General features: G+C 37.3%; 1 protein-coding gene across 4 annotated transcripts; it reads right to left on the bottom strand.

Moving 5' to 3' along the window:
• Nucleotides 1-53: 53 nt before the first annotated feature.
• mlphb (melanophilin b) lies at nucleotides 54-22927 on the bottom strand. Of its 4 annotated transcripts, XM_077216825.1 has the most exons (16): nucleotides 22824-22927; nucleotides 21087-21226; nucleotides 10819-11040; nucleotides 10251-10390; nucleotides 8286-8327; nucleotides 7268-7332; nucleotides 4744-4836; nucleotides 4028-4193; nucleotides 3475-3686; nucleotides 3165-3263; nucleotides 2239-2457; nucleotides 1935-2081; nucleotides 1771-1842; nucleotides 1512-1551; nucleotides 1123-1232; nucleotides 54-576 (listed from the first exon to the last, which is right to left on the bottom strand). In XM_077216825.1, the coding sequence occupies exons 1-16, from the start codon at nucleotides 22842-22844 to the stop codon at nucleotides 481-483; spliced, it is 1884 nt and encodes a 627-aa protein (XP_077072940.1). In that variant the 5' UTR covers nucleotides 22845-22927; the 3' UTR covers nucleotides 54-480. The 4 variants fall into 4 exon arrangements, 2 of the variants coding, with proteins under 2 accessions (XP_077072940.1, XP_077072941.1); XM_077216826.1 differs by lacking the exon at nucleotides 1123-1232; XR_013197195.1 differs by lacking the exon at nucleotides 54-576 and having other exon boundaries at nucleotides 1123-1222; nucleotides 1283-1551.
• Between the last annotated feature and the right edge of the window lie 393 nt (nucleotides 22928-23320).

Raw genomic sequence — 23320 nt, 5'->3', positions numbered from 1 at the left:
TGTTATCGATTCATTAATACATCGCTGACAGAGGTCAAAGTGACAAAAGAAAATGGTTTTAGATATTTAATGAGCAGAAATACAAACATTTGTAATATTAAAAATATATCAAATACAATATTTCCAGAAATATACCAAAGGAAACTACAAACAAATCTGAATTAAGATATTAAATAATGACTATATTATAAATACGGAGTTATCAATACGACAGCAGTTATTAAATAAAGGCAAAAATCTATTATTTGCATAATTTATATTTTCTATTCTAAGAAACAACAAATGCTACAAGGTGAGCCTCATTTATCTGAATAATCTGACACTCATCTAATGAAAGATTGAAGCAGGCATTAATTATATATTATTTAGCTAGGATTCAGCACACAAGCCCTTGCAGCTGACTTTATTAACATGAAATTTAACATATGAATTTAACATGAAATATGTTAGTGTTTTTATGTTCTGTGATTTTGTATTCTATCACGGCCCACTAAAAACATGTAAAGAACGATAACTTGCTGAAGTTGCTTCACATAGTGAGCATCTTCCGTAAAGATTTTGCTCCATTGCTGCCTCCTTCAGAGCAAGCAAAAAGAACATTATTAGTACACAAGACATGTTTCCTCATGATGTCTCTTACAAGAATCCTGAGTGGATTTTGATTAAAAACTGACCAGTAGTAAAGAGATTTTAGTGACTTTCTAAAAAGGGAATTTAATTAATTTTATTCCAGCTCCCATTATAACCAGACAGAAGATTTTTCAAAGGCCCTTTCATGACCACAGGAGATGGGTTGTCGATTTGTTCCAGAGACTGAGCAGCGGACCTGATTGCTATCAATTTATGCGTTAAAATCACTGTGTGGTTCAGAACACATTATGAGGAATCAAGAAATAAAACTAATATTAATTTGTATCTAGGAATTGTGATAGCCATCTTTATTTGTTTTCATTTTAAACAATGTCTATTTCTTAACATCTAAAACTGGACAAAAAACAGTTTGTGAAATGTTTTTCTTAAAAAGCCTGTGCCATAAATGCCATTTGGTTTGATATTTAATGTAATTGCAACATATTTAAAGGGATAGTTCACTCAAAAATGAAAATTCTATCATTTACTCACCCTCAAGTTGTTCCAAAGCTGTATGAATTTCTTTCTTCTGCTGAACACAAAAGATCTTTTGAAGAATATGGGTAACCAAACAGTTGATGGGCCCCATTGACTTCCATAGTCTGAAAAAAAAATTCTATAAGTCAATGGGGCCCATCAACTGTTTGGTTACCCATATTCTTCATATTCTTCTTCTTTTGTGGTCAGTAGAATAAAGAAATTCATACATCTTTGTAACAACTTGAGGATGAGTAAATGACAATTTTCATTTTTGGATGAACCATCCCTTCAAGTGTAGCAAAAGAGAAAATAAATCATAGCTCTTTGCATTTTATACAACACAAAGATGATTGAGTTAAATGCATGTAAATGACAGATTACATGTTATTGAAAATGCTTACTAATTGGAAATTCATGCAACATCCTTGATGGCTGAGGAGCCTGAATGAAAAAGGGAAGAACAGAAAACTATATTTAGCCTCTTTCTGAACTTGCTATTTATTGCTCTAATGTGTAGAGAGAAAAAAAGAATTTATTTTTTTATATATATTATATATGAGAGTTGTGAACTCCTGTGAGAGTTTCATGCTTATGTACTGCCAAGGTCATGAAAATCTAAACATGAATGTGTGACTGTGAGCAGGCTGGATCTCCACATACCCGTCTACGGGAAGTCTCCACGGTCATCCCTGCAGCACTCAAAGCAGCGATTCTTTTCTGAATGTCTGTAACCTTTAAGTAAGAAATAAGCAACTTTTAACTGACAACTTTGGCAAGATATGGGAAGTTTTTTTGCATTTTGATGTTTAGACTGGGTGGCGTACCCCGCTCTGAGTGCTCTGGACACTGGCGACTGCCATTGCGACTTTACCCTCTAGTTGAGACAGTTCACTGCTGGTCGTGTTACTAAACTCAAAGGAACTCACTCGCTTCTGCTTTTTAAAGTATTTATGTAAATTCGGCTTTGGTTTCTGGAGTATAGAATTAGAAACATATCAAAATTATTAAGAACAGCAGAGTGGGTTCAAGTCAGAGCATAGCTGAACTAAAACATTTGTAAGGAAATATAAATAAAAATTCACACCATGTTTAACAGGCTATAAGTGCTGCAAGTTCTCATTCTCTTACCCACTCAACCTCAAGAGGCCACTCATGCCTGGCATTTCTCATAGCTGAAGTATGGTAAAGGGCCCCTTTCTTTGGAGAGTCCTCGGGAGATTTCGTTGCATCCTCCTCATCAGACGATTGGCCTTTGTCACTTATATTTTCAGTAAGTTCATCAAGCTTTTTTCTGAGCTCAAGCTCCTCTAAGTCAGCTGGAGACAGATCCTCCTCTTTCTGCTCAACCTAAAGGGAGAGCAGAAGAACTACATAAGGATTTAAAGTCAGGAGGGTGCTTTTGATACAAGTGTATCAGAGATGCTAAGTTATATTTCATGGACTTATTCAGAAATGTTGATGACATTTATCCTTTTGTGGGTGAAACCAATAAAGGATGCTACTACATTTTTTGAAATAGCAATGCATAAATGCACACCACCATTCAAAAGTTTAGGGTGAATTTTTAAAGAAATTAATGCTTTAGTTCAACAAGGATGATCAAATGTGACAGTCAAGACTTTTACATTCTTACAAATAAATTATTGAATGAATTGAAATTATTGAATTGAACGTTCTTTTTAATCAAAGAATCCTGAAAAAAATCTATCACTGTTTCTACAAAAAATATTAAGCTGTACAACGGTTTTCAACATTGATAATAATAAGAAATGTTTATTGAGCACCAAAGCAGCATATTAAAATGATTTCTGAAGGATCATGTGACAAATGGAGTAATGGATGCTGTGGAGTAATGGATGCTGAGAATAAAATAAAATATAAAACAGTTATTTGTAATATTACAATATTACTGTTTTAACTGTATTTTTTGTTTTGATTTTGATTGTCAAAATTTTGATTGTTTTGATCAAACAAATGCAGTCTTGGTGAGCATAAGGCACTTCATTAGCCTAAAACAATAACCTGTTGGTTGCGCAAATTTACTTTAAACTTACCAGTTCCGCTGATCCCCCAATTACCGGCAGGGTAATTTTCTGCTCCAAACGGCTCAGAAGAGTCTCGATTGCTGACATACGCTCGTTGAGCTCAAAAATCTAGTGTCATAGAGATACAAAGTTTACTGTATGTGTTGCATTTAAAAGAAAGCTGTGAAGCCACATTAGGTTATAATAGTGTAATGGATGTTAAGTCTCTATAGCTTTGCATTTGAACAAAGATGTAAAAGTGTCACATGTCAACAAATGTCACATCAGTTTGACAGGTGATCATTACCAAAATGTTCGTCATAATTTTTTTTTTAACTACCTGTGGATGAACTTCATCTGGTGAGGGCTCTCTAAGTAGGGCAGGACTGTATATGACATGCATCTCAGATTCATCATCATCCTCTGAGTCTTCCAGGCTGTAAGAAAGCTCACGGTGGAGGTGATAGTTAGCGCTGCCAGCTGAAGAGAGGCTCATCTTGGAGAGGGAACGAGATTTTGTCATCCTCTGTTCTAGGAATGGTGTGCAGTCATCTACAAAGAGCAAACAAAACACTTCTCACGTTTTTTTTTCTTTTCAATGTAAATACTGAAATTAAATAAAGAGGAATTTATGAGTCTATCCACCAGGCCAGGCAAGAATTTTGTCCTGTTTGTTCAATTCCTAAATTTTTCTGTTTGTTTTTAAAATTTAGTATTACGTTTATAGTGTCTTGGGTTTATATTCCCAGCACAAAGTAGCCTAAACCTCACTGACAGTAGGAAAAACAACATTGGATGGCCGAAGGGGAAACCCATTCACCTCTACAAAGTCTTGGAAAAATGTAAATCCTCAGAAATCTGTAAGGGAAATTGAAACGGACAGCACATCTTACCAAAATGAGAGGGTTTGTCCAGACTTCTCTGGCTCATCCGCAATATCTCCTTCATCTCATCACCTCTGCCATGAGTTCCATTCTCCAGGATCTGCTTAAAGGTTGTGGACCAGTTGTCTTCATTTCCGGAGTCCTTCTGGGTTACTTTCTCTTGGCTACCTGAATACTTTAGAAATGAATAAAAAAATGATGATAATAAATGATTAAATAATAATAAAAATATTAAAAAGGATATGGTCACATATAGCACTGACCTGACCTGACCTGAAATCATGTGCTTAAAAATGTTAACATATTTTACCAAATTAAATAAAATGTATTATTTTAACTAAATACTGTCTAGTATACCAATTCAGTAAGAGTCTGTACTGAAATAAAAAGGAAACAAACCCTGATGCTGTCTTTTTAACCTTGGCTTGACTAATTTTGTGATGATTTGCTTCAGTGAGGAAACAATCAAGATTTAAACACAGTCTTATCACTGTTAACAGTCAGAAAATGCTCAGCAGGTGCACTTTACCAAAACACTGCTAACCATTTATTCTTTATTTGCCGATCTAATGTATTTTTCATAAAAATTCAAAGCAGCTGGCACTGCTATTTAAGGTTCTTGTTGTGGCAATAGAGTGTGGTAATGTTTCTTTGTTTGCTGTATTATATGTTCACAATATTTGCTTATTTCTGACATCAGATGTGCAAGAACAGAACATACGAACCAGAAGTATGGGAGGCTGGGAATAAGTGGAGTTATCAAAGCCAATATTAAATTCAAGAGGATCAACAGGAAGTAGACGTCTGCCTTTTCTCATCTTAAGGGAGAAAAAAATGGTTTGTTTTTGGTTTAAACAACCATAAAAACAGTAATTGTGTAGTTCCAATATCTATCTATCTATCTATCTATCTATCTATCTATCTATCTATCTATCGTAAACACAGGCAGATCTACAGAATCTCTATAAGCAATAGCTGTACTAAGATTAGTACAGAAGGGTTATACAAAAGGTTTCACTGTCTGGCAGAGGGCAGAGTGGGTAGTGAATGTGCTCATGCAGGTTCAGATCTGGGGCCTCATTTATAAAACTGTGCGTAGGATCCTTACTAAAAGTGTACGTGCGCCCGAAAACCAAAAATGTCGTACGCAAAAAAATATTCAGACTTATAAAACCGTGCGTACACCAGAATCTGCACAGAATTCACTTTATAAATGCCAGTTAGCAGAAGATTGTGCGCACATGCGTCTCCTCCCCGAAACAACCATATATTGAGCTTACAACGCCTAGTTTTACTATGCATATCCTCATCTGCGTATCATTTGCATATGATTATTCATCCACGTGATAACATGTTTAACGGTACCAGACATTACGGAAATATGAAATACGGATGTCATTAATAAAAAAAAATATTTAATAGCCTAACCTTGCCTTGTTTTTGAATAAATAAATCAAATAGTGTAAAATACATTTCAGATAAAGGGTTTCTCAATCTTTTCCACTGGCAAAATAGTACTTTTAATTAATTTATATTTTTAATGGAAAAGACAGACCTTGTTGTGCATTATTTGCACAAAATTATTTTCTCAGACAATCTGCTATTATCATGATAAGCAATTAATCTCTGTAGTTAAAACATTAAAACATAGCATGCCAGAGGAAAAGTGTTCAAAAGCATTGCATTCACAACAAATATTTATATTTATTGAATATACAAATAATGTAACTTCTCAGTAATGATTTCATGTAGTTTAAGTGTTTAACACCATTAATGAGATTGGCATATTTAATCTAAATGTTTGTATCAGAAGTAAAACATAGTTTGAATCATTCTTTTATTTATTTAAACTGTTATTGTGAACAAGCACTGTATTTATGATTAGGACTTATAATGAAGATTTACGGTTTTAGATAGGCTGTGTCAGTTTCACTAAACGGTCCAACGCACTCGCTGGCGCGGACATTTAAGAAAGGATGGATGTTTGCTTCAGGCTTGGTGAGTGAAATTATATTTGTATTATCTTTCTGTATATGTATAATTGTCTTTAGATTTTCTGTCTAAAAGTGACCAAAAAGGCATAACTCCACTTCACCATCGGTGTCGCCAAACTGCTCCATCTCCAAAACATTCGTACGCATGGGTCAGAGTTTGCGTGCAGGTGCGCAAATCTTCCCGTCAAGTTTGTTTTTATAAATCACAACTTATGCGTCGGAAGTAGCGTACGTATCTTTCAGGGCCTGCTTTGAGCGTATGCAACGGTTATAAATGAGGCCCCTGGCCTGCGTCATGCACAAATTCTGTTCTCTCTTTACTTTCCGGTCTACTCTCAAAAGGCCCATAAAACTAAAAGAGATTAAGATAAACAGATTTAGACAAGGATTGAGCATGGCCTTCAAACTGGCTTTCTGTCTGTAGAATTACAAAACCACCTCCAGATGACAATGTGAGGAGTCAAAATCATAATGAGAACAAGGGAAAATTCAGGCCATATTCAAATTCAAAACTAAATTAAAGGAGTAGTTCACTTTTTAAAAAGCTTTTGCTGATAATTTACTCACCCACATGTCATCCAAGATGTCTTTCTTTCCTCAGTCGGAAAGAAATTAAGGTTTTTGATGAAAACTTTCTAGGATTTTTCTCCATATAATGGACTTCATTGGGTACCAAACAGTCCAAGGTCCAAATGACAGTTTCAGTGCAGGTTCAAATGGCTTTAAACGACACCAGACGATGCATAAGGGTCGTTGAAAGAACTAAATAACTCGAAAAAAGATTTCGAACAGGAGAGTCACGAACGTGCATCACGAAACAGAGCAAGGCGAGCATTTGTGCTTATAAAACTTAAACTTTATTTATTTTTGAAATGACCGATCGTTTCGCAAGATAAGACCCTTATGCATCGTCTGGTGTCGTTTAAAGCCATTTGAAGCTGCACTGAAACTGTCACTGTCAAATCCTAGAATGTTTTCATCAAAAACCTTAATTTCTTTTCGACTGAAGAAAGAAAGACATGGACATCTTGGATGACATAGGGGGTGAGTAAATTATCAGCAAAAGTTTTTTAAAAAGTGAACTACTCCTTTAACCCGTTAAAACTAAAATGAGATTTGAGCAGCAGAGGGCGATCTTGCACTACTGTTTAACTGACAGAACTGCTAACACGCTATAATGCGGACTGGTCCTGCCTCTGGTTTTCCCTGTACTCTAATAACATCAGTTTCTAATGTTTAAGGGATGGTACAGTACCATGCTGAAGTGGCGTCTGTCAGCCTTCTCAGATTGCTCATCTTCCTGGTTAAATAGAGAGCCAGCTATGTGGATGTCAAGAGTAACAAATATGAATCCTTTGATATCAGACAAGAAACACTGTAGTGATTAACAAGTCTTAATGTTGAAAAAAACATTTTAACTAATATATTCAAACTTATGTTTTTCATTTTGTTTAGGGTTTAAACACTTTCTCTGTGATTTGTTATAATAAAAATTAAAAATTATTTCTTAAATAGTTTTCTCTTTAGCTCCAAATATATAAGTTGTCAGATAGAGAATTACCCTCTAATAAAGAATAATTACGGAATTATTTAATATGTTTTCAGGTACTGTTATATTGCTGGATAACACTGATGAGATTTACCTATATTACTGAGAATGATGAAGTAAATCCTAGATGCATCATTGAGAATGGGTTGTAAATTATAAATAAATATTCTAATCCTATTGCATGTTTCCTGAAATTAATTTTTTTTTTTTAAATGTCATATAGCTATAGTCATGGGCTCATAATGCACATAATGCATTTATTTAAAAAATGTTTAGTATATGTATATTTTACTTTCTGTTCAAGAAAATGTGACATTTAATGAAAAATAAATAAAAAATCCCCCTGATAAATATAAGACTATCTTGTTAAAAAGCATATTTTTTGTGTGGTTGCACAAGAGAAAATATTCACAGGGAATGTGCAAATCTGAACTACTGGCTGGTCCTGGACTGCAGAAAATATTGTTAATCCCTGTAAAAGAGCCAGTGCTTCTGTGTTCAGTTCTTTTCATAGCTATGTAAGGTGTTTTTCTTCCACACAATTTTTTTTTTCTCCATGTTCCCGGTCTTATTAAATCAAAGATAATGGGAGACCAGATGGCTCCTGTATTGTTTGGACAGATGAAAGACATTCACTGATTACTTTAGATTATTGCATGACATCAGCGTTCAACTTCATAATGTTTATATCACAACGAAAGAAGATGTTTTTTTTAAAACTCACTGTGAACTTCAGGCATGCTGTGCGTGTCATCGTCTCGGGGCTCTATGTGATGGGGGGTTAGAGAGACAAGTGAAAGAAAATGAGCTGTGATTTGTTACAGAAAGCAAAACCGGAATTAAATAGTGGCTTCAAATTACGCTAGTTCACACTGCCACACTAGTGACCAAACACCAAATATCAATGGCTGCTGGGATATTGCTAGATCGGTGTGTTAACATCGTTGTTGTTTTTTGGGGTATTGTGAACAACATTTAGCCTACATTTCCCAACATTTCAATTATATAGCAAGTATAGTGTTAAGTGTTGGTTGGAATTTATTCACCAGTGTGATCCACCCTTAAAGGGATACTCCACTTTTTTGGGATATAGGCTCATTTTACAACTCCCCCAGAGTTAAACTGTTGAGTTTTACCGTTTTTGAATCCATGCAGCTGATCTCCGGTTCTGGCGGTACCACTTTTAGCATAGCTTAGCATACATCATTGAAGTGGACCAAGACCATTAGCATTTCTCAAAAAAAAGATATTTTTCCTATTTAAAACGTATCTTCTATTTCGCGTCATATCATTGCGCCTGCATGTACTCATGGTACGGCAGTAAAGTTTCGTGATTATTACGCAGGAATGAGAGTATAGTTCCTAGCCATATCAGCCTAGAAAATCGCAACTTTACATTTTCCGTCGGTCTTAGTGCACGATGTAACTACAGAAGAGTCAAGTTTTAAATAGGAAAAATATCAAAACACTTTGGTCATTTTTTTTGTTGAGAAATGCTAATGGCCTTGTCCATTTCAATGATGTATGCTAAGCTATGCTAAAAGTGGTACCGGAGATCGGCTGAATGGATTCAAAAACGGTAAAACTCAACAGTTTAACTCTGGGGGAGTAGTAAAATTAGACTATTTCCCAAAAAAAGTGCAGTATCCCTTTAAATATTATGTACATTATGTAACTAGAACATCTTTTTGTAACATATTTGTATGGAACATTGTTAAACTAATTTCACCCAAACAGCAATGTTCTCTCGATGAGCTCTCTATTCAGGACAGATAGACCTTGAAAATTGGATAAAAGAGAGACACTCGAGTCCAGGCACTGAGAAAAAGACATGTGACTATGTAAAGTAAATCACATGGATGATTCGGCCTAGCCAATTCTCTCTCTCTCTCTCTCTCTCTCTCTATATATATATATATATATATATATATATATATATAAGCTCTCTCTCTCTCTCTCTCTCTCTCTCTCTCTCTCTCTCTCTCTCTCTCTCTCTCTCTCTCTTATGAGGGCCTCTCTACTCATAAGCTCTGCCTTCAGTGTTCCTGCTGTAAGTCATCTGTCAGACATTGGTTCAAAAATTGTTTTCCATTAACAGATGACACAATCTGTTATTAGTAAGAATCATATCTCATTTTGTAATAAACTAATTGACTTTCTAAACTAAAAGTTTTTCTATTAGAATTCAATCAGTAGAAATACATAGAATACAGGATGCTAACCTGGGTGGTTGGAACAGGGTCCTGATGCAATTTACAAAGAGAGGATAAAGTTGCGGGTCAATCCATCTTAAGTGGTCTAATGGAGGTTGCATGACCATTTTTCATTTAATTTGACTTTTTTGGGAGTGATTATCTCTACTATGTATTGGTATTGGAAAACCACCTTTTTTCTTTTTACTTGGTTTAACCATATGGGACCATCTTTGTGTCATGGACCACAAATTTGGGGTTTTACGGATGTTTATGGAAACTCTATATATAAGCTCAGGATAGTCCAAGCTCTGTGAAACAAAAACGGAACCCTAGCATATATAAGTATACAAAAATTAGCAAATTCTTGTTCATTAAACTAAAGATTTAAGACCATATGTGATGATCAAGATTGCTCGATGCGCATGATTCCACTGTTAGGGTCAGAATATAATGGGATGATTTCGAGTGTCATGGAGTGACTTTAAACAGGCTACCTCTGAGGTCAGTTTGAGAGCAGGCACGGTCGCTGTTCAGCCTCTTGAAAAGTGAATTCATGACCTTTGCACTGCCAAAACGCTTGAAGCGAGAACGTACATTCTCATGGAACCATTCCAGAGTTCCAATCTTAAGGATTCTGTAGGAACAAGGAGAAAAACAATATTTATTCAGTCAATCCAATCAATCTCATAAGAAAACATAGCCTAACTATTTTAAGAGATGGTGCTTTCCTATGAATTTGTATGACGTAATTTGTATTGAAACGTACGATTTTTTAGAAAACAAACATGAGCATAAAGGTCAACCACTAAACCTAACAGTTGGTGGGTTATAGGAGGATTGTATGAAAAAGAACAAATGAGATCATATTCACCAAAATTTGACCAATTCACCATATGTAAAATAGTTAAATAAATTGTCCCACTGTATTGAATGTGACAATTTACATAATGTTGTTGTTTTTTTTCTTACGTATTCGTAATGATTGTGTTCTATATGGGAGTTGATCCTTTGATATAAGGATACAAATCAAAAAGCACAGGCATGTGTCTGTCAGGTGCTCACCTGGACATGTGGCATGGATCACACACCCAACCGCGGTCCTTCTTGTTAAAACGGCTGCAGGACTTGCAGACAAATAGCTTGCAATCCAGACACTGGCGCTTGCTGTTGACAAGGAATTTGAATGGCTGCAGACAGCGGATGCAGAGGGAATCACTGAGTTTAGGTTGATATTCCAGCAGCTCTCTCTTTGTATCCTCTTTCAGTATTTTGGTCTTGAGTTCCCTGCATACAGAGAGATTCATATGCTTATATGATTCTTTTCATTGTGGTGTGTATGAGTTGTGGTCTCTTGTCCAAATCATAACGTAACTGACTGCAATCGACGAAGTAAAATTACGTAGGCTATATTAAATATGAAATATCGTTTGACAAAACTGCTGGAATATCACTGGCATTAGACACAGCATCAGCGCGACGCGGACGCATTCAGTCAGCGCTGCACAGCAGATCTCTTCCTCCATTGTAGCGCACGATCAACTGTAGCTACTAATTCTAAAAGTTTACAGCAAAAATAAATAAATAAATAAATAAATAATAATAAAAAAGCCATGGTGTCATTAAACATTTTCGGAACGAAATAGGTGTTGATAAAAGCTGTCCTGCCGATTAGGCCTATTTAAAAATAACTTTTTAGTTTCGTAAATTCGTTCATTGTATCCTATCGTTTGTGGCCAAAGCATATTTATTTTGCCGAGTTCACACTTAACGATAAATAGGCCCGATTTTCGCTCGCCAACAAGTTTTGTGAGATCGCCGACAAAAGCACGAAAGGCAAATCGGTGCTCTCGTTCACGTGAGTGAAATCAAAGACGCGATCTGAGAGAATCGCATGCTAGCCTACATATCTGGACCTGTCGGCGATTCAAAATTCTGCTGGGTGAATGTGTTCTGGCGGTAGGCTACCGTTTGATGGCGTCACACAGGTGCACGCTACTGGACTCCGAAACGGTTTGGGAGTTAGCAAACTTGTTAGGAATTTAACGAGATCAATCAATCAGTCTCTAAATCAGTTCAGGTCAGAGGGGAAAAATGAAAAGATCGTAAGTATCGAAAAAATCCTTGTTATAATCAGTAGGCTAATTGAAAGTCATAACAGAACTTTTTTGTTAAATATTCATGTCGTCTAAAAATATTCAATCAGTAGGTAGAGTGGGGGAAAACGCCCCCCTTAAGGAAAATGTGACATTACTGTGAAACAAAACATAAATGTGACTAGAATTGCCATCCCAGTTTTGACTGACTATGGCAGGAGTTATTCACCAAACATTAAAATTGCTCAACCTTCATAATTAATTAGCATTTTGACTGAAAATATTTTTGTACAAAGGGGGCTTTTTGCCCCAGCGGTGGGGTTAAATGCCCCCTTTCTTACCAACCAAATTTGCTTCATAGATCAAAAGCAAAATGCACAGACTATAGTTTTTAATCTCTAAAAGTAAAAAGCAAGCAATGCAACAACATGTATAACTATTCATATTTATTTCAGGAATGTCCTAAATAGCCATATTTCTAACATTTTAAAATTAAGATTTCTACACCTATATGGGGTAGATAACCACTATCATCAAGACAAACTGAAAACCCTAAATAAATATTAAACTTATAAATTAGAATATTTATGTAGTGAAATATATTCAATAGCCTACATGCATTAAAAGCCACTATGTTTTATCATTGGGTCACCTAACCACCTTTCATCAGTGCATCCACCAAGCTAGCTAGCTAATGCTCACTTTAGGTAATCTTTTCATGTTTTTTTCAAATACTTTGATATTACCACATAGTTATACTGCATTGAAGTGTAAAATAAAGGATTTGATAGACAGGAATATGTTATTGTAGTAATTATGAAAGAGAGAAACTATGCCCCCTGGGGGCGTTTTACCCCTCAGCGTAGGTGGCGTTTTACCCCAAAACCTATGACTTTTTAAATAATTGTTTATTTTTTTTAAATATAATTATATTCCTTATAAATAACATATGTTCTCAAACTGCAGACTTCACTTATAATCTATCACACATCACTGTGATATTCTGCAGAACAATATTCTCTTAAACACTTGTTTACTAATATCTGAAAATTATAGCACTTTCCATGTAATCCTCTTCTCTTCAAATACGTTTCTGGTGTCAGCTTCTCCATGGAGATTTTTATATCCCCGTTGTCAACGTAGTGCATAGCAATAGTAAAAAGGTATCTTGATTCTCTCTAGTGGTTATTTGGGGAAAAACAGGAGGGGGGCGTTTTACTCCAGGGAGGCATTTTCCCCCACTCTACCCCTACCATAAATATTTAACAATGGCACTGTAAATTCAGCACCACATGGAAAATTTAGCTTGGAATCAAATACAGATTTTTAGTTTGTAAATGGGCAAAGTGGGGTTTCAGCTGATAAAGGTCCAATTCTTACAAAGTGTAATTTTAGAATAATACAGATCTGGATATCGGTAGGCCATTATAGTTTAGGTAAACCATTTAACTCTTGTGCCGGTTTTTCAAAGCAACATGGGATGGCTCACCCAAATCCCCTTCCATTTTCAATTTATTATTATGCCTAACAGTCAGACCCTCATCTGACCCATAACAAGTATACAAACAAACAAATATACATGCAATAATAAGGGATGCAGTTGTTAGAAACTACTTTAATGGTTCATCTCTGATGATTGTCTTTGTAAACACACAGTAACAATAAATTGCAGTTTACTGCACTGAAAGAATAACAGGTCACCTAATGTCTATCGACTTTATCACTTTATAACAAATCAAGTGCAAAATATAAAAGTGTACAGACATGATACAAATGTTGTTATATTTGAACAATTTTAATGTTTTATAACATTTTATTCTTAAAATCCACTCTGAATCTACCTTCAGGAAAAAATCCTTTTTTTTCCTTGTCAAAGGTATCCCAATCTTACTATGTTTAGAACAACACATATTGAAAGTTTAATTCAGAAACCAAGACTGGATTATAAATCCGATTTCAATGACTCCACATTCTATCCAATGGTCTCTAATCTTCTTTTGAAAACCGCATTCTTAATGTGCCAGTTTCTCAAGCTTTATGGCCAAAGTGATGGCCTTCTAGCACAATGACATCTTTGTATCACAGCTGTGTAGCATAAAAAAATTGGATATTTAAGTAATTTCTGCTAAAGCTGCTCTTCTTAAGAAGAAACCAGCGAAGAGCTTTCCTCCACATGTTGCATGGTTATGCCTGTTGCTCTTTCAACTTTTATTTGGCAAAAGTTAAAAGTACTTCAGCACAAGTCCACATGTAAGTCAAATATCTTACATTACAGCATAATCAATTCGTAAAAGACACATGAAACTAGACAAGATTAGAGAAGAACTATTTTCAAAAATTGTAACAAAAAAAGTGTATCTTTTTACAATAATATTTTTCCGCATGCATATTTCACCCCATATTTCTCCTTATTTTATAACCGCGTTCTTGGTTTTAAATATGTGAATTAGATCTAATTAAGCCATATTGAACATGAAACAGGAACATAGTAGCAAACAACATAATTATTATGAAAGTTCTAATTTGCCTTAAACAATGAATCTGCTTAGATTAGCACTTGTTTTTGTTGTTGTTGTTTTTTTCTTAAACATTCAATGAAATTGAAGTTTGCAATGCATAAGTGAATGTAACATTGCATTACCACATCCTATTTCCAAGGTTGTTTATCATTACCACATTACAACAAAGTCTCCATGGGACTATTTTGAGCTAGCCTTTGCCTGCAACTGTTAGAGAATTGAGAGAAAAATGTCAGTCATGTGATGTTATTCAATATTCTGAGACAAATCCTATTAGGCCTACCTCTTTTAAAATGACTGGAATTTAGACATACATGGGCTCAGCCTGATGAAGTGTCTGAGGAGTCTAAAGCTTAAAAATTCTGCTGTTTTTTTTAACAAACAACATAAAGTAAAACCATCACAACAAATTAAAGACTGCATAGGAATGAATATCATGCCTGTCGCAGGAATGTCTTTTTACATGCTTTTTTCTTCAACATTGCCTATAAATGTAATACTTGACAGACATGCAGGTGGCGTGAACAAGAAGTACCACATGTCTGTAAGTGTGCCTGTGGATCATATCCGTGACCTTATTATAAAAGGATTAAAAAATCGGATGGTTATGGTCCAGACAGAAGGCTCACAAGATAGGATTACGTTATATAACCACGACTTACTGCATTCACAATACCTTTTCTTGGCTAGCTGAGTCATTAAGTCATTCCTTAAAAGAGATTAAAATAATAATATGAGAGGCTAAAGCCTAGCAGTTGATCTTCCAGAATAGATGAAGTGTACTCATATCCTTCTCTGTTGTCAACATTACACAAACATAATGGCATTGCACCAATAGACATGTTTTTGGTGGTTTGAAGGTTCTTTCAAAAAGTATCAATGGTAAAGTAACCTACAGTACTTAAAGGATTAGTTCACCCAAAAATGAAAGTATTTACTAACCCTCATGTTGTTCCAACCCCGTAAGACCTTCGTTCCTCTTCGGAACACGAATTAAGATATTTTTAATGAAATCTGAGAGGTGGATCATTCCTCCATACTCCTCCATAGGCTTCTTCAGGGATTGAACTTGCCGGCCTCGAAAAGTTATTAAAGACATTTATAAAATATTAACGCACCAGTGGGGCTCGACAGCCTTAGTCAAACGGGTTGGCGCGTATGGTTGGGTTGCAGAGCGATTGTGAGATTGTGGTTAGGTCTCAGCAGCAACTGTTGGTTTATTTGTATAGGTTGTATAGTATTTACAGTCATTACGTTCCTGTGTATATTGCGTGAATGACGGGTGGTTGGGCAGATATTGTGTTTTGTGGTAGGTGGTATGCCATACGGAACCGTTGCCACTGAAACTGCATATTAACGCACCAGTGGGGCTCGACAGCCTTAGTGAAACGGGTTGGCGCGTATGGTTGGGTTGCAGAGAGATTGTGAGATTGTGGTTAAGTCTCAGCAGCAAGAGGGAAGTAGAGGTCAGTAAGCTGGGCGGAGTGGGACGGAGGGGGGTGACTCTGGGACGCCAGAGTCACTGTCGAGCCCTCTTGAGGTGTCGTGGGCTAGTCGACGAAACACTGAGGATGGACGGTGCCCACTTGAAGACCCTAGAGATGTTCCCTACTCCGCTCAATCCAGAGGGTTGTTATGGGGGGCCCGCAGTGTGGTTGCAGCCGTTGTGTTTGCTGACGCGCAATACACTGCAGCTATTAACACCAGACAGAAGGAGATTCACGTCACCAGATGGAAAGAAGCGTAAATGGATGGAGAAGCATAGGTTACTGTAAAGCTACGTCTTAGTTGGTGATTATCTTGGCGAAAGCCGAGTACAAATCAGCATGAAGTTTTAACACCTACTTTCGTGTAATGGAAATCATGAAGATCTGGATACGTCCAGTGACTGCGCTGAATAGTGCTGCTGGCAACAATGGAAAGACCTTGTGACAGCCTGGAGAGACAGCTGACAGGAGGAAAGAGACCCCAATGGGGCTGGTAAGGGTTAGTTACCCTTGTCGGCAGTATCCAGCTCTGTGTTTACAGGATGCTGGAAACACCCGCCCAAGGCTTCTAAAAAATTAAAGAGGAAAATACCCCTAGAGTCTGCGAGAGCAGGGGCTGAAGATGACTCAATGGTGGACAACATGGTTAACGACTTTGGAATGGAAACGGATAAGAGTATGGAGAGTACTTCACAAAAGACTAGTTCAGGTTCTGCAGTTAGCAAAGCCATTGAACTCCAAGCTTATGTCTGTGGCTGGAGCAAGGCGACAACGGTCAGGGGTTTGAAGATTCATCAAGGGAAAATGAAATGCTTGAGGGAGAAGGGAAAAGGGCCTCGCATTGATCAGTACTTCTTACGAAGTCAGTCAAGTCAGTCGAATGCAATCCAGCGACAGGAAGCAAACCACAGTTCGCAGGATATCAGCACCCCTTTCATAGAGGAGAGGAGGGTTTGCACAGTTAGTGATGAACACATTGATTCTTGTGAACCCGGTCAGACTAACCAGCATAAGAGAGAAAAGAACCTCAACGGGCATAGGCCTGGAGTTAGATGGCCAAGAGCTTGTGAGAAAACTGCATGGGACACGTTAAACACAGATCTATGCTTTGCATTGGACAGATTAACTGGTACAGTTGAAAAGAAGCTGGATAGATTTGGGGACATCATTTACGCATATGGAAGTGAGAGGTTTGGTGTGGAAAAAAGGAAGGAAAAGGTACAAACTACTCCTGGATTGTCTAGACGGCAGCAGAAAATTGAAGGATTAGTTAGAGAAAGGAGACAGCTGAGGAAGCAATGGAAAAGAGCGGAACAAAGTCAGAAGGAGAGACTCAATCTCTTACAAAGGGCCATAAAAGATAAGCTTGCAACATTACGCAGAGCTGAGCGCCTACGGAAACGCTACAAAAAGAAGGAGCGTGCGAGGGCTAATTTCTATAAAGATCCATTCAAATTCGTAAAGAAGTTATTCACAGTGAGAAGAATGGCACTTTAAAAGCATCTAGGGTTGAGCTAGAGAGATATTTGGAGGAAACGCATACAGATGCAAAAAGGCATGAGCCTATATCAATTCCGTCTGACATCCCACCTATCAATCCACCAGAATACCCAATGGAGATCTGTGCACCTAAGTGGAAAGAGATAGAGCAGGTTGTGAGAAAGGCAAGGGCTTCATCATCTCCAGGGCCTAATGGAGTTCCGTACAGAGTGTACAAGAGTGCTTCAGGAGTTCTATGAATTCTGTGGAAATTGATAAAAGTGGCTTGGGAAAAGCAGGTTGTACCTAGAGCATGGCGCCGAGCAGGGGGAGTCTTTATACCCAAAGAAAAAGATGCTACAAGCATCAGTCAGTTTCGCCCTATATCACTATTAAACGTCGAAGGCAAGATTTTCTTCAGCATTATTGCTCAGAGATTGTCAACCTACCTATTAAAGAATGGCTTCATTGACACTTCAGTTCAAAAACCGGGCATTCCAGGATTCTCAGGATGCTTAGAACACATCAGTGTTATCTGGCAACGAATTCAATCAGCTAAAAATGAGAGGAAGGAGCTCCACTTGACATTCCTGGATTTGACCAATGCATATGGTTCAGTGCCACATGAGCTTCTTTGGGCATCATTTGATTTTTTCAGGGTACCGATGTCGATAACAAATTTAGTGAAAGCCTATTTTGGAGATTTGCAATTTAGTTTCTCAACTCCAGAATTCAGCACTACATGGCAATGCTTAGAGGTTGGAATAATGGCAGGATGCACCATTTCTCCACTGGCTTTTACCATGGCAATGGAAGTAATCATTAGGGCATCAAAATAGGTAGTAGGAGGAGAGCGCTTGGCCTCTGGGATGCGACTACCACCAATCAGAGAATACATGGATGACATGACAACCATGACTACAACGGTAGCCTGCACTAATCGGTTATTGGGGAAGTTAACAGATAATATTGAATGGGCACGAATGCAATTTAAGCCCTCTAAATCAAGGAGCATCTCAATAATTAAAGGCAAGGTAGTAGATAAAACATTCTTCATTAATGGTGAGGCAATAACAACAGTTTCTCAGAAGCCAGTGAAGAGTCTAGGGAGATGGTACGATGGGGATCTAAAGGACACAGTTCGAGTGGGAGAAGTTAGATGACAAGCAGTGGAAGGGTTGAAGAGCATAAACAGCTGTGCTCTACCAGGCAAACTGAAACTCTGGTGCTTTCAGTTTGTTCTACTGCCAAGGTTGCTATGGGCACTAACTGTGTACGAGGTTTCTTTGACAACAGTGGATAAGCTGGAAGCGTTAATAAGCTCATACATCAGGAAATGGTTGGGAGTTCCACGCTGCCTCAGCAGAGTGGGACTTTATAGTAAAGGAGTATTGCAGCTGCCAGTCTCTGCTTTAACCGAGGAGTTTAAGTGTGCCAAGGTCAGACTGGAAATGACTTTAGCAGAGTCACGCGACAAATGTGTAAGGGAGGCAGCCCCTGTGGTAAAAACTGGTAGAAAGTGGTCAACAAAGAAATCTGTAGTAGAGGCAAAGGCTGACCTTCAAATTGGGGATATCGTGGGACTGGTACAGCATGGAAGAGGGGGTTTTGTGCTGAGTTTAGCTCCACCTAAATGGCACAAGGCAGGCCCAGCTCAAAGGAGGAAGCTGGTAGTCAACGAGGTGCGAAAGCAGGAGGAGAGGATGAGATGTATAAAGGCCATTTCCCAGGCCAAGCAGGGAGAGTGGATGAGATAGGAGAGTGTGGAACAACGCAAAATGGGCTGGCAAGACCTTTGGTCAATGGAAGAGAGTAGGATCAGCTTCCTTATAAGGTCAACATATGATGTTCTCTCATCACCGCAGAACCTAAACCTTTGGGTAGGAGAGGATCCCTCTTGTCCTTTGTGTTCATCAACTGCCACATTAAGGCACATTTTGACAGGATGTAAGGTGGCTCTTAGCCAGGGTCAGTTTGCTTGGCCCCATGACCAAGTGTTGCGATGTTTGGCTTTAGCATTGGAAGGCAAGCGTAGTATGACCAATAAGTTGCCGCCTGTTCTAGCAAAACATTACACGCAGAAGACAATATTCCTCCGCCCAGGCGAGCAACAACCAAGAAAAGGTGCTAACACCAATTCTCGCCCAGGACAACTGTAAGCTGCTAGGGACGGGAAAATGCTGGCTGGTCTTGATCAATGGCTTATTTTTCCATCTGAGATTGCCACCACTAACCTCCAACCAGATATTGTTTTGTGGTCTGGATCAGCACGCATTGTTAAACTGATAGAGTTAACAGTGCCATGGGAGGATTCTGTAGATGAGGCATATGAGAGGAAAAAACTGCGGTATGCTCAGCTGGCCACTGAAGCAGAACAGCGAGGATGGAGAGTCCGGGTTTATCCAGTGGAAGTGGGTTGTCGAGGATTTGTGGCACACTCCACAACCCGGTTCCTCAGAGACGTCGGATTCAGTGACAAAGAGTTGCGTCGCACAGTAAAGAACTTATCTCAAGCAGCGGAGAGGAGCAGCAACTGGCTGTGGTTGAGACGGAAAGATTATGTCTGGCTGTGTACAGGCCGCCACTCTACGGTTTCTAATAATTATTGAAAAACTTGAAGAGTCTGTTGGTTTATTTGTATAGGTTGGATAGTAATTACAGTTATTACGTTCCTGTGTATTTTGCGTGAATGACGGGTGGTTGGGCAGATATTGTGTTTTGCGGTAGGTGGTATGCCATACGGAACCATTGCCACTGAAACTGCATACTCGAACGACGAGAATACTTTTTGTGCGCAAAAACAAACAAAAATAACAAATTTATTTCAACTATTCATTTCCTTCTCTATGGGCCTCTAGTCAGTTCACTAGTGTAATAGCGTCCGCTTCTGTTGTTGTATGTCACACGCATCACACACAGGACCAGCGTCGGCCAATAGTGAGCCTACGTGTGACGTAGCTCTACGCAATTACAGTAGTTTAACTGACTAGAGGCCCAAAGAGAAGGAAATGAATAGTTGAAATGAAGTCGTTATTTATGTTTGTTTTTGCGCACAAAAAGTATTCTCGTCGCTTGATAAATTTAAGAGTGAGCCACTGTAGTCACTTGGACTATTATAACGATGTTTTTAATAACTTTTCGAGGCCGGCAAGTTTCAATCCCTGAAGAATTCTATGGACTAGTATGGAGGAGTGATCCAGCTCTCAGATTTCATCAAAAATATCTTAATTCGTGTTTCGAAGATGAACGAAGGTCTTACGGGGTTGGAACAACATGAGGGTGAGTAAATGCTGACAGAATTTTCATTTTTGGGTGAACTATCCCTTTAAAGATATTGTCTTCATAATAAGTTATCCGTTGTAAATGATTTCAGATTTATTTTAAATGGGTTCACATAAGGCTAAGTGCTATGGAACTGTTCCTGAGATAATTTTCAAGCAGAAATAAATTAATGACAGACATCCCACAGATTCAGTTAAATTATAAATCCCAGATGAACAGACTGCAGAAGACCCTTAGTAAGCAAAAACCATCAAACCACTTAAGGTTTACCAGATCCACAATATGAGTAAGCAGTCATTCAGATGGGTCCAATGATGGGATATTCAGACAAAACCATCAATGAATATCTGAAGGTGAGATCAATGATTCTGTTTCTTAATGTCCAAGATAATGAACAGCATGCTGCATGGTAAAAAATGATTTACAGTTGGTTGACTTTTTCCATATAAATGTGATTATGGGTGTCTCACCCTAGTCTGTCCTCTTCTTTCTGTCGCAGGTGGAAGTCTCTCTGGATAACCTGCCAAACATGCTTGGCTTCGTCATCTGTCAGCCTGGAGAGATCCAAACTCTTCCCATTGCTGGTGCTGGGCATCATCTTGAATCTCATCTGGTAGAATGAGGAAGCCAGAGAACTAAACCACAGTGCCACTTTGTTACCAAACGTGTAGAGTAGTTTTCAGAGACAGAACAAATATTCGGCCTCATTAATTGCATGCTAGCACCCAGCTTGTTTAAACACGTAATTTACTTCTCACAGGTTGAACGGTTTATTTAAGATAATTTGCTTAAGAATAAATTGCCTCTTCAAAGGTTTATTATACAACAATATTTGGGAGTGAGCTTATTTGGTAACGAAATAGTTATGTTGCATTTTTCATTCTGTCATTAGACTGTCATCCATTCATACTTGGGCTGAATCTACTGCCTAAAATAATTTCTACTTTAAAATGTAAAAATCTCTTAAAATGTTGAAAACTTTAAAAATGTAATATCGGTTTTAATATTTTTTTATTTTTTTTTATCAGACAGTTTTTTTATTTTTGGTTTATTTAAATATATATATATATATATATATATATATATATATATATATATATATATATATATATATATATATATATATATATATATATATATATATATATTAATCCCTATCTCTAAACCTTAGAATTTGTTTTTTGGGGTTTTTTTTGGCTGCTTAACCTTTAAGACTAATGCGTGGATTGTGGGTAAAAAAGTGTCAGACATTGTCTATTTGCAGATAAAGGGATGTTTTTAGTTCTCCTAAAAGAAAACAACATCAATTTTTTTAATGGTATAAACAAATCAGCCTATTAGAATCAGTAATTTAATTTGCCCTTCCTTTAAACACTTGAATCGCCATGTGACTAGCTGTTCACGAGCAGCTAAAAATGATTTTTAAATCCAATGACATAATTACCCTTGACAATGATGAGTTGAATGACACTCAGTTAAATTATTTTTATTCAAAGAAGCATTAATTCCTTCTCAACTTCAAAAAGGGCAACTAATCAGCAGTGCTCTGTAAGTTATACTGTTTTCAAGTTCTTTCCTAAATAGTTCATGACATTAAAGCAACAAGGAGTCTTTTCACCTGATTTGCCATTCTGCTAAAGGAAAGGGTTGGGGTTGTTGACATTTTGCGTAAAAAAGCACAGTTTCAAACTCACATATTGTGGAAAAATATATTATTATCCAGTCCATTGCATTTCATAATTTTTAGGGAAATAATTAACATGATTAAAAAAAAATTAGAGGTGATGTAGAATAATTTTGTAACATTGTACAAACTAAAATTATAGTATTTTATTTATTGGAATTGGCTCACACTGTATCTGCCATTACACTGAACATCTGCGCTTAAGCTCTTATATCCTAGCGCTGACCCTTAAGGTCTTTATACAACGGAAAACTAGTTTATTGTTAAGCAATAATAAATAATGCTGCAGCCCTCTAAGCATGGTATTTCCTTCATATATAACAGAAGAAGACTACCTGATACATAGCTATGGCAAGCTTTGCTTCAAGACTCTTAAGGATTTAGAGGAATGTTGCAAAATCATCAAAACTATACAAATTACTAAATAATTGTAATCATTTTACTCCTTTATACCGATTGTGTCTTTATATAGCCTGATAACAACTAATATATATATATATATATATATATATATATAAATTACCTGAACTTGACTCAGCAGCATGTAGTAAGTCCAGTTGGATTGGAGCTGACCAGTATCAGGCAGAAAATCAAACTGCTGTGTTTATCACATGTCCAATTAACTGTGGGGTTGGGAAGGGGCAGTGAAAATATTTAAACCCCACCTCAGAGTTCTCTTTGAAACGGCATCTGATTTAATCTTTTAAATTAGGTTTCAAACTTGTGTTCCAATTTTTTTTTTTTAGTAGCATACTTGTCATACAAGTATCCATGTTTGCATCACAAACTATAAGCTTTCTCCATTCCCCATATATCTTGTGTGTGTGTGTGTGTGTGTGTGTGTGTGTGTGTGTGTGTGTGTGTGTGTGTGTGTGTGTGTGTGTGTGTGTGTGTGTGTATGTGTGTGTGTGCGTGCATGCGTGCGTGCATGTGTGTGTGTGTGTGTGTGTGCGTGCGTGCATGTGTGTGTGTGTGTGCGTGTGTGTGTGTGTGTGTGTGTGTTTGCGTGTTTGTTTGTTT

Source organism: Siphateles boraxobius, unplaced genomic scaffold, assembly GCF_051911475.1.
Source record: "Siphateles boraxobius isolate OS27281-9 unplaced genomic scaffold, OSU_SipBor_1 7, whole genome shotgun sequence".
Taxonomy (NCBI): domain Eukaryota; kingdom Metazoa; phylum Chordata; class Actinopteri; order Cypriniformes; family Leuciscidae; genus Siphateles; species Siphateles boraxobius.
The sequence above is the reverse complement of the archived record's forward strand: the minus strand, read 5'-3'. Positions and strand labels throughout refer to the sequence as shown.

Excerpts from the sequence above, each read along its gene's own strand:
- mlphb (XM_077216825.1), bottom strand. The coding sequence starts at position 22,844 with ATGCTGCTGAGTCAAGTTCAG. Across the intron at positions 3,687-4,027 it reads GGACAAACCCTCTCATTTTG|ATGACTGCACACCATTCCTA; the intron begins GTAAGATGTGCT and ends TGCTCTTTGTAG. Across the intron at positions 2,458-3,164 it reads TTGGGGGATCAGCGGAACTG|GTTGAGCAGAAAGAGGAGGA; the intron begins GTAAGTTTAAAG and ends CTCTCCCTTTAG.